Source organism: Xenopus tropicalis, chromosome 10 (assembly GCF_000004195.4).
Source record: "Xenopus tropicalis strain Nigerian chromosome 10, UCB_Xtro_10.0, whole genome shotgun sequence".
NCBI lineage: Eukaryota > Metazoa > Chordata > Amphibia > Anura > Pipidae > Xenopus > Xenopus tropicalis.
In genome coordinates this window covers 15,162,287-15,174,381 of record NC_030686.2, presented here as the reverse complement: position 1 = coordinate 15,174,381, position 12,095 = coordinate 15,162,287, and the positions used below count along the sequence as shown (strand labels likewise).

The window sequence follows — 12,095 nt, the reverse complement described above, 5'->3', positions numbered from 1 at the left end:
GCAACACCTAACCTAAACGGCAGCTCCCTCTTATACTGACTAACTGAGAAACCTGTTACACCATAAGGGCGAAGACACATGGGGGTATTAGTTGCCACAAGTCAGTCACAGCGACCCATAGGGTACAATGGACATCGCTGCAACTAATCGCTCGCGCATTTTCGCTGTGCAGATTAGTCACTGCGACTTTTCAAAAGGGTGACTAATCGCCCCGTGTGTCTTCGCCCTAATAGACTGTGCATCAAAACAGAATATACTACATATATTAGATAGTGTTTTGTGCTATTTAATATCAGATACCTGGAGTATAAAGTATATTTTTTGCCTGCCCAGGATAGTTTGTTTTAATGGACAGATAATGAGCTCTAAGCAATCAATCCCCCTCCCTTTCCTTTGAGTGGCAGGCGTTGGCAGAATTTGACACAAAGAGGAGGAGCTTATTTTACTGTTTGACACTGATATTTCTTAATTAAAGCAGGCAATATGTATGCTCAGCACAAGCCCTATAAGTAAAAGCTGCTGAAGAATCACAATGACGGTTGCCATGGAGCTGGTCTATGACATCACAATGGGCACTGCCTGCATCATCTGCACACAGTCAAACCCCTTCAGTTCCTGGCGAGTGTTGCTAGCGATAAGCAGCAATCATGAGCGAATGGAACAATCCTTCTACTTCTAACAACTTAGAAAATCCTAATTTATCTACTTTTAATACCGAGGGAGAAAATTCCCAAAATCTTCCTGCGGACAACCCGCCTGCAGATAGAAGTTATTCTATTATCGATCCAATATGGGAAACTTTAGATCCGAATCCAGACCCACAGATCTTATATAATCAATTCAACAAGATCATTTTTGGAGGCACTTTGCCTACGGTTGATGTCAAATGGAGCAACAGGATGACTCGGTGAGTCTTAGTCCATATCGACTGTGACTTCTGAATTTGTTTAATCATTATAGACCCAAAACATGGGGCCTGTCCCACTAACTACTGTGCAGCCTGGCAACCAAAATTCTCCAGTTATGTTGTATAACTTTTGTCATATAGTATCTGAGATATTTAAAGTTTTATTCTTGCACCCAATACCTCACTTGTGCTTTTTGGCAGTTGGACATTGAAACTGCTGCCTCATGTGGGAGTTAGTCCTGGAATATCCGTAACCAACTTAACCAAACATACCCCCATGTTACAACCACATACTTCTGTCTCTAAGGCACTCAACATAATTGGTTGTATTGGTGCTTTATAAATATAATATTAATCATGATATATAGGGGCCGATTCACTAAAGGTCGATAACGCTTATCACATGCTTTTTTTGCGTTAAAAAGCACACGATAAATAAGTACTGATTCATCAAAGTCATTTTGCATGCGTTAAGATGCATATCGCATGCGTTAAAAAACGCAGTTATTTCTATTGCATTGCGTTAATTGGCGAATAGAAATAATACTAACGCATGATTCACAAACACATATGAAGCATTAAACGCGCTAAATATCGCATTAGTCTGTACGAATATTGGGGTAGGCGTTTCTTAAAGAAAATTGCTGTTCGTGAGCTTTTGGCAACACAATATGGACTTTGCAGTGGGATTTATTCAAGTATGTGTTGGCCCCAGAGTGATGTAACCGCCAGTTTTCAGGGAAATGGTCATTTTCAGAACGGTAGTTTTCCGAAAATAATGGTTACGTGGGTAATATCGTGCGCTAATATAGCACGTGGGGAAATATATCACGCGCAGCGGAAAATAACGCAAGAAAAACGCTCATCAAGAGTTAAATAACGCAAAGTCCGAAATAAGGAGTGCTATTTATAGCATGCGTTAAAAATCTTATCACTTCTTATTTTTCACTCGATTCACTAAAAGGACACTTGTCATAATTAAGAAGCGATGTTCTTGGCGTTATTTATCTTGCGACGACATATTTTCAAGCAACATGCTGCGTAATATGTTGTGTGCTGCGTAATATATTGCTTGAAAATATGTCGTCACAAGATAAATAACGCCAAGAACATCGCTTCTTAATTATGACAAGTGTCCTTTTAGTGAATCGAGTGAAAAATAAGAAGTGATAAGATTTTTAACGCATGCTATAAATAGCACTCCTTATTTCGGACTTTAGTGAATCGGGCCCATTGCGTCTTAATTATGACACCTGTCCTTTTAGTGAATCGAGCGTTAGGCTGATGCCACACGTGGCGTAGGGCTGATTTTTTCGGCAAGCGGAAAAATGCTTGCCGAAAATTCAGCCCTACACCTGCTACTTGTGCCTGCACCGGAATGAATGGAATACGCTTGGGTGCAGGCACATATAGCCGATATACGCATGAAAACGCGAGAGAATGCAAAGTCCTACGCCACGTGTGGCATCAGTCTTAAGTCGCACAAAATAAGAAGTGATAAAAAATTTTAACGCATGCTATTAATAGCGCTCGTTTTATTGCCCTTTAGTGAATTGGCCCCATAATCTCAATAACAAAAGAGGGATGGGGGAACTTTCAATATATGTGTATAGATATAAGGAAAAGGAGGGGGCCCAAGCTGGTGGCTTTAGGATGGATTGAAAAGGCCACAGATTAGAATGAGGTAAATTGGTTAGAAGATGGTTATGGTAGCCCAGTGATCCCCAACCAGTGTCTCTAGAGCAGTGATCCCCAACCAGTGTCTCGGGGGCAACATGTTGCTCCCCAACCCCTTGGATGTTGCTCTCAGTGCCCCCAAACCAGGTAGCTATTTTGAATTCCTGACTTGGGGGCAAGTTTTGGTTGAATAAAAACAAGATTTCCTACCAAATAAAGCCCCTGTAAGCTGATAGGGTGCATAGAGGCCCCTAATAGCCAATCTTAGCCCTTATTTGGCACCTCCATGAACTTTTATGGTGCTTGTGTTGCTCTCCAAGTCTTTTTACATTTGACTGTGGCTCACATGTAAGAAAGGTTGGGGATCCCTGCTCTAGAGTAACATGTTGCTCCCCAACCCCTTGGATGTTGCTCCCAGGAGCCTCAAAGCAGGGGCTTATTTTGTATTTCTGGCTTAGAGGCAAGTTTTGGTTGCATAACAACCCAGTGTAATGCTAAACAGAGCCTGTAGGCTGCCAGTCCACATAGGGACTACCAAATAGCCAATCACAGCTCTTATTATCACCCCCCAGGATTTTTTTCATGATTAGAGATTAGAGTATACATGAGAGTTATAGAAGTTGGTTTTAGGAGATAGGAAATACCCCCAAAACACAAGCAAGGGTATTTAGGTCATCTCTACTCCCAACAACAATTGTATATATAATCACCTTCCTTTCTTTTAGATCAACTGGTGTGTGTTATCATTCACTGAATAAGAGTGGGGATTGCATAGGATGTCGAATACGCCTAAGCAAGAAGATTTTAGAATTGCGTCGAAGAAAGGACATGGTGGAAGTAAGTATACATTTCTTTAGTATCTATTCTGGGCAGCAGGGTGATATTTGTGTTTGGGGAGGCTACCATTAGAAGACATTCCATAGGAGAACTTTTTCTTTTACGGTTCTCAGTCTATAGAAACATTTCTATATAGTGGTATGAAAGAAATCTATATTATTTAGATAGATGCAGATACCATAGGCTTGCATACTGTATGGTCACTTACCCATACTGTTATATAGTTACATAGTTACAAAGGGTTGAAAAAAGACCAGAGTCCATCAAGTTCAACCCTTCCAAGTAAACCCAGCACCCACACAACCCACACCTACCAATCTATACACTCACATACAGACCCATACTGACCTATCTATCCACTCACATACAGACCCATACTGACCTATCTATACACTCACATACAGACCCATACTGACCTATCTATTCACTCACATACAGACCCACACTGACCTATCTATCCACTCACATACAGACCCACACTGACCTATCTATCCACTCACATACAGACCCATACTGACCTATCTATTCACTCACATACAGACCCACACTGACCTATCTATCCACTCACATACAGACCCATACTGACCTATCTATCCACTCACATACAGACCCAAACTGACCTATCTATCCACTCACATAAAGACCCATACTGGCCTATATATCCACTCACATACAGACCCACACTGACCTATCTATCCACTCACATACAGACCCACACTGACCTATCTATCCACTCACATACAGACCCACACTGACCTATCTATACACTCACATACAGACCCACACTGACCTATCTATCCACTCACATACAGACCCACACTGACCTATCTATCCACTCACATACAGACCCACACTGACCTATCTATCCACTCACATACAGACCCACACTGACCTATCTATACACTCACATACAGACCCACACTGACCTATCCATCCACTCACATACAGACCCACACTGACCTATCTATCCACTCACATACAGACCCATACTGACCTATCTATACACTCACATACAGACCCACACTGACCTATCCATCCACTCACATACAGACCCATACTGACCTATCTACACACTCACATACAGACCCATACTGACCTATCTATCCACTCACATACAGACCCATACTGACCTATCTATCCACTCACATACAGACCCATACTGACCTATCTATCCACTCACATACAGACCCATACTGACCTATCTATCCACTCACATACAGACCCATACTGACCTATTTATACACTCACATACAGACCCATACTGACCTATCTATACACTCACATACAGACCCACACTGACCTATCTATCCACTTACATACAGACCCACACTGACCTATCTATCCACTCACATACAGACCCACACTGACCTATCTATACACTCACATACAGACCCACACTGACCTATCTATCCACTCACATACTGACCCATACTGACCTATTTATACACTCACATACAGACCCATACTGACCCATCTATACACTCACATACAGACCCACACTGACCTATCTATCCACTCACATACTGACCCACACTGACCTATCTATCCACTCACATACAGACCCATACTGACCTATCTATACACTCACATACAGACCCACACTGACCTATCCATCCACTCACATACAGACCCATACTGACCCATCTATACACTCACATACAGACCCACACTGACCTATCTATCCACTCACATACTGACCCACACTGACCTATCTATCCACTCACATACAGACCCATACTGACCTATCTACACACTCACATACAGACCCATACTGACCTATCTATCCACTCACATACAGACCCATACTGACCTATCTATCCACTCACATACAGACCCATACTGACCTATCTATCCACTCACATACAGACCCATACTGACCTATCTATACACTCACATACAGACCCACACTGACCTATCTATCCACTCACATACAGACCCATACTGACCTATCTATCCACTCACATACAGACCCACACTGACCTATCTATACACTCACATACAGACCCACACTGACCTATCTATCCACTCACATACAGACCCATACTGACCTATTTATACACTCACATACAGACCCATACTGACCTATCTATACACTCACATACAGACCCACACTGACCTATCTATCCACTTACATACAGACCCACACTGACCTATCTATCCACTCACATACAGACCCACACTGACCTATCTATACACTCACATACAGACCCACACTGACCTATCTATCCACTCACATACTGACCCATACTGACCTATTTATACACTCACATACAGACCCATACTGACCTATCTATACACTCACATACAGACCCACACTGACCTATCTATCCACTCACATACTGACCCACACTGACCTATCTATCCACTCACATACAGACCCATACTGACCTATCTATACACTCACATACAGACCCACACTGACCTATCTATCCACTCACATACAGACCCACACTGACCTATCTATCCACTCACATACAGACCCATACTGACCTATCTATCCACTCACATACAGACCCATACTGACCTATCTATACACTCACATACAGACCCATACTGACCTATCTATCCACTCACATACAGACCCATACTGACCTATCTATCCACTCACATACAGACCCATACTGACCTATTTATACACTCGCATACATAAACTATATATACAACCACTGATACTAACTGTAGATATTAGTATCACAATAGCCTTGGATATTCTGATTGTTCAAGAACTCATCCAGGCCCCTCTTATAGGCACTAACAGAGTCTGCCATTACCACATCACTAGGAAGGACATTCCCCAACCTCACTGCCCTCACCGTGAGGAACCCCCTACGCTGCTTCAAATGGAAGCTCCGTTCCTCTAATATAAAGGGGTGATCTCTGGTGCGCTGATTGTTTTTATGGGAAAAAAGGACATCCCCCAACTGCCTATAATCCCCTCTAATGTACTTGTACAGAGTAATCATATATATAGAAAACAATACAATAGAGAAAGAGGCAATATTAAAGCAATGTGTTCATTCTCTGCAGTCCCTCCTTCACGAGATGATCCATGTCTTACTGTGTTCCACAAATAATATGGATCCAGGTGATGATCATGGGCCAAATTTCCGACTTACTATGGAGGTCTTTAATAATTCATTTGGCACTAATATAACGGTAAGTGCTTTGTTACAATATGTTGGACTTACAATGGAGGTGATAGATGACAGAAAGAGTAGAAATAGTTAGGAATGTAGTTCATAACGTGCATTTATTTGTCATTTGTTAAGATTTCCCATACATTTTACGAAGAAGTCGAAGCAGTAAAGAGGCATTGGTGGGAATGCGATGGGCCCTGCCAAAATGTAGTTAAAAGGGCAACTAACAGAGCCCCTTCCTCCAAGGAACGCTGGTTCCGAGAGCATGAGCAGACATGTGGAGGAAGTTTCATAAAGACCTCTGAGCCTGAGGGTCCGGCACGAAAGCGGAGAAGAACCTAGACTGTATTATCCCTATGGGAATGCTAAGTCATACTGAATAGCCGATAGGAGGTTTAGAGCCTGGCCTCATTCAAATGGACTGTAAGTATACATTTCTTTAGTATCTATTCTGGGCAGCAGGGTGATATTTGTGTTTGGGGAGGCTACCATTAGAAGACATTCCATAGGAGAACTTTTTTTTTTACGGTTCTCAGTCTATAGAAACATTTCTATATAGTGGTATGAAAGAAATCTATATTATTTAGATAGATGCAGATCTCCCTATACCATAGGCTTGCATACTGTATGGTCACTTACCCATACTGTTATATAGTTACATAGTTACATAGGGTTGAAAAAAGACCAGAGTCCATCAAGTTCAATCCTTCCAAGTAAACCCAGCACCCACACAACCCACACCTACCAATCTATACACTCACATACAGACCCACACTGACCTATCTATCCACTCACATACAGACCCACACTGACCTATCTATCCCCTCACATACAGACCCATACTGACCTATCTATCCACTCACATACAGGCCCATACTGACCTATCTATTCACTCACATACAGACCCATACTGACCTATCTATCCACTCACATACAGACCCATACTGACCTATCTATTCACTCACATACAGACCCATACTGACCTATCTATCCACTCACATACAGACCCATACTGACCTATCTATCCACTCACATACAGACCCATACTGACCTTTCTATTCACTCACATACAGACCCATACTGACCTATCTATCCACTCACATACAGACCCATACTGACCTATCTATTCACTCACATACAGACCCATACTGACCTATCTATCCACTCACATACAGACCCATACTGACCTATCTATTCACTCACATACAGACCCATACTGACCTATCTATACACTCACATACAGACCCATACTGACCTATCTATACACTCACATACAGACCCACACTGACCTATCTATCCACTCACATACAGACCCATACTGACCTATCTATCCACTCACATACAGACCCACACTGACCTATCTATCCACTCACATACAGACCCATACTGACCTATCTATCCACTCACATACAGACCCATACTGACCTATCTATACACTCACATACAGACCCACACTGACCTATCTATCCACTCACATACAGACCCATACTGACCTATCTATCCACTCACATACAGACCCATACTGACCTATCTATACACTCACATACAGACCCATACTGACCTATCTATCCACTCACATACAGACCCATACTGACCTATCTATTCACTCACATACAGACCCATACTGACCTATCTATACACTCACATACAGACCCATACTGACCTCTATCACTAACCTACTACCACTCACATACAGACCCATACTGACCTATCTCACTCACATACAGACCCATACTGACCTATCTATCCACTCACATACAGACCCATACTGACCTATCTATACACTCACATACAGACCCATACTGACCTATCTATCCACTCACATACAGACCCATACTGACCTATCTATCCACTCACATACAGACCCACACTGACCTATCTATCCACTCACATACAGACCCACACTGACCTATCTATACACTCACATACAGACCCGCACTGGCCTATATATCCACTCACATACAGACCCACACTGACCTATCTATACACTCACATACAGACCCACACTGACCTATCTATACACTCACATACAGACCCACACTGACCTATCTATCCACTCACATACAGACCCATACTGACCTATCTATACACTCACATACAGACCCATACTGACCTATCTATACACTCACATACAGACCCACACTGACCTATCTATCCACTCACATACAGACCCATACTGACCTATCTATCCACTCACATACAGACCATACTGACCTCTCTATCCACTCACATACAGACCCATACTGACCTATCTATCCACTCACATACAGACCCATACTGACCTATCTATCCACTCACATACAGACCCATACTGACCTCTCTATCCACTCACATACAGACCCATACTGACCTATCTATCCACTCACATACAGACCCATACTGACCTATCTATACACTCACATACATAAACTATATATACAACCACTGATACTAACTGTAGATATTAGTATCACAATAGCCTTGGATATTCTGCTTGTTCAAGAACTCATCCAGGCCCCTCTTATAGGCATTAACAGAATCTGCCATTACCACATCACTAGGAAGGGCATTCCCCAACCTCACTGCCCTCCCCGTGAGGAACCCCCTACGCTGCTTCAAATGGAAGCTCCTTTCCTCTAATCTAAAGTGGGGACCTCTGGTGCGTTGATTGTTTTTATGGGAAAAAAGAACATCCCCCAACTGCCTATAATCCCCTCTAATGTACTTGTACAGAGTAATCATATATATATAGAAAACAATACAATAGAGAAAGAGGCAATATTAAAGCAATGTGTTCATTCTCTGCAGTCCCTCCTACACGAGATGATCCATGTCTTACTGTGTTCCACAAATAATATGGATCCAGGTGATGATCATGGGCCAAATTTCCGACTTACTATGGAGGTCTTTAATAATTCATTTGGCACTAATATAACGGTAAGTGCTTTGTTACAATATGTTGGACTTACAATGGAGGTGATAGATGACAGAAAGAGTAGAAATAGTTAGGAATGTAGTTCATAACGTGCATTTATTTGTCATTTGTTAAGATTTCCCATACATTTTACGAAGAAGTCGAAGCAATAAAGAGGCATTGGTGGGAATGCGATGGGCCCTGCCAAAATGTAGTTAAAAGGGCAACTAACAGAGCCCCTTCCTCCAAGGAACGCTGGTTCCGAGAGCATGAGCAGACATGTGGAGGAAGTTTCATAAAGACCTCTGAGCCTGAGGGTCCGGCACGAAAGCGGAGAAGAACCTAGACTGTATTATCCCTATGGGAATGCTAAGTCATACTGAATAGCCGAGGTTTAGAGCCTGGCCTCATTCAAATGGACTGTCCGTTTTATCAGCTGTATATGGTTGGGTAAGTCATTTCTAGTTGCATCACCAGTTTATTGAATTTCAATACATTTCAATTCAATTTATTGTATTTTTATTGATTATGCTTCTCTTATTAGGTCACCAGAGCTTTACTGCTATTCTCCAAAAAGAGACCCAGCATGGACAACATTTTTCCAACCTTCCAAGTAATGGGTTTTTTAATCTGGACACATTTTTTTCCCATTGTATTAAAATTTACAGCTGCACTGTATTATCTATTACTATGATCCTTTATTTATATAGCACTGAAATATTCAGCAGGGCTTTACAGAGATGACACATGATTTCCATCAGTCCCTGCCCCAGTGAGCTTACAATCTAAGGTCCCTATCACATTCCCATCAGTCCCTGCTCCAGTGGAGCTTACAATCTAAGGTCCCTATCACATTCCCATCAGTCCCTGCTCCAGTGGAGCTTACAATCTAAGGTCCCTATCACATTCCCATCAGTCCCTGCTCCAGTGGAGCTTACAATCTAAGGTCCCTATCACATTCCCATCAGTCCCTGCTCCAGTGGAGCTTACAATCTAAGGTCCCTATCACATTCCCATCAGTCCCTGCTCCAGTGGAGCTTACAATCTAAGGTCCCTATCACATTCCCATCAGTCCCTGCCCCAGTGGAGCTTACAATCTAAGGTCCCTATCACATTCCCATCAGTCCCTGCCCCAGTGGAGCTTACAATCTAAGGTCCCTATCACATTCCCATCAGTCCCTGACCCAGTGGAGCTTACAATCTAAGGTCCCTATCACATTCCCATCAGTCCCTGCCCCAGTGGAGCTTACAATCTAAGGTCCCTATCACATTCCCATCAGTCCCTGACCCAGTGGAGCTTACAATCTAAGGTCCATATCACATTCCCATCAGCCCCTGCCCCAGTGGAGCTTACAATCTAAGGTCCCTATCACATTCCCATCAGTCCCTGCCCCAGTGGAGCTTACAATCTAAGGTCCCTATCACATTCCCATCAGTCCCTGACCCAGTGGAGCTTACAATCTAAGGTCCCTATCACATTCCCATCAGTCCCTGACCCAGTGGAGCTTACAATCTAAGGTCCCTATCACATTCCCATCAGCCCCTGCCCCAGTGGAGCTTACAATCTAAGGTCCCTATCACATTCCCATCAGTCCCTACTCCAGTGGAGCTTACAATCTAAGGTCCCTATCACATTCCCATCAGTCCCTGGCCCAGTGGAGCTTACAATCTAAGTTCCTATCACATTCCCATCAGTCCCTGTTACAGTAGAGCTTACAATCTAAGGTTCCTATCACATTCCCATCAGTCCCTGCCCCAGTGGAGCTTACAATCTAAGGTCCCTATCACATTCCCATCAGTCCCTGTTACAGTAGAGCTTACAATCTAAGGTCCCTATCACATTCCCATCAGTCCCTGCCCCAGTGGAGCTTACAATCTAAGGTCCCTATCACATTCCCATCAGCCCCTGCCCCAGTGGAGCTTACAATCTAAGGTCCCTATCACATTCCCATCAGTCCCTGCCCCAGTGGAGCTTACAATCTAAGGTTCCTATCACATTCCCATCAGTCCCTGCCCCAGTGGAGCTTACAATCTAAGGTCCCTATCACATTCCCATCAGTCCCTGTTACAGTAGAGCTTACAATCTAAGGTCCCTATCACATTCCCATCAGTCCCTGCCCCAGTGGAGCTTACAATCTAAGGTCCCTATCACATTCCCATCAGCCCCTGCCCCAGTAGAGCTTAAAATCTAAGGCCCCTATCACATTCCCATCAGTCCCTGGCCCAGTGGAGCTTACAATCTAAGGTCCCTATCACATTCCCATCAGTCCCTGCCCCAGTGGAGCTTACAATCTAAGGTCCCTATCACATTCCCATCAGTCCCTGCCCCAGTGGAGCTTACAATCTAAGGCCCCTATCACATTCCCATCAGTCCCTGTTACAGTAGAGCTTACAATCTAAGGTCCCTATCACATTCCCATCAGTCCCTGCCCCAGTGGAGCTTACAATCTAAGGTCCCTATCACATTCCCATCAGTCCCTGACCAAGTGGAGCTTACAATCTAAGGTCCTATCACATTCCCATCAGTCCCTGCCCCAGTGGAGCTTACAATCTAAGGTTCCTATCACATTCCCATCAGTCCCTGCCCCAGTGGAGCTTACAATCTAAGGTCCCTATCACATTCCCATCAGTCCCTGCCCCAGTG

General features: G+C 43.3%; 1 protein-coding gene across 1 annotated transcript; it reads left to right on the top strand.

Moving 5' to 3' along the window:
• The first annotated feature begins 575 nt into the window (after positions 1 to 575).
• On the top strand, positions 576 to 10,271 carry LOC100485137 (sprT-like domain-containing protein Spartan). The gene is made up of 7 exons (XM_031894877.1): positions 576 to 907; positions 3,310 to 3,421; positions 6,449 to 6,577; positions 6,691 to 6,981; positions 9,346 to 9,474; positions 9,588 to 9,901; positions 9,996 to 10,271. Exons 1-4 carry the CDS (start codon positions 648 to 650, stop codon positions 6,898 to 6,900), a joined length of 711 nt encoding a protein of 236 aa, XP_031750737.1. The 5' UTR covers positions 576 to 647; the 3' UTR covers positions 6,901 to 6,981; positions 9,346 to 9,474; positions 9,588 to 9,901; positions 9,996 to 10,271.
• Positions 10,272 to 12,095: the final 1,824 nt, after the last annotated feature.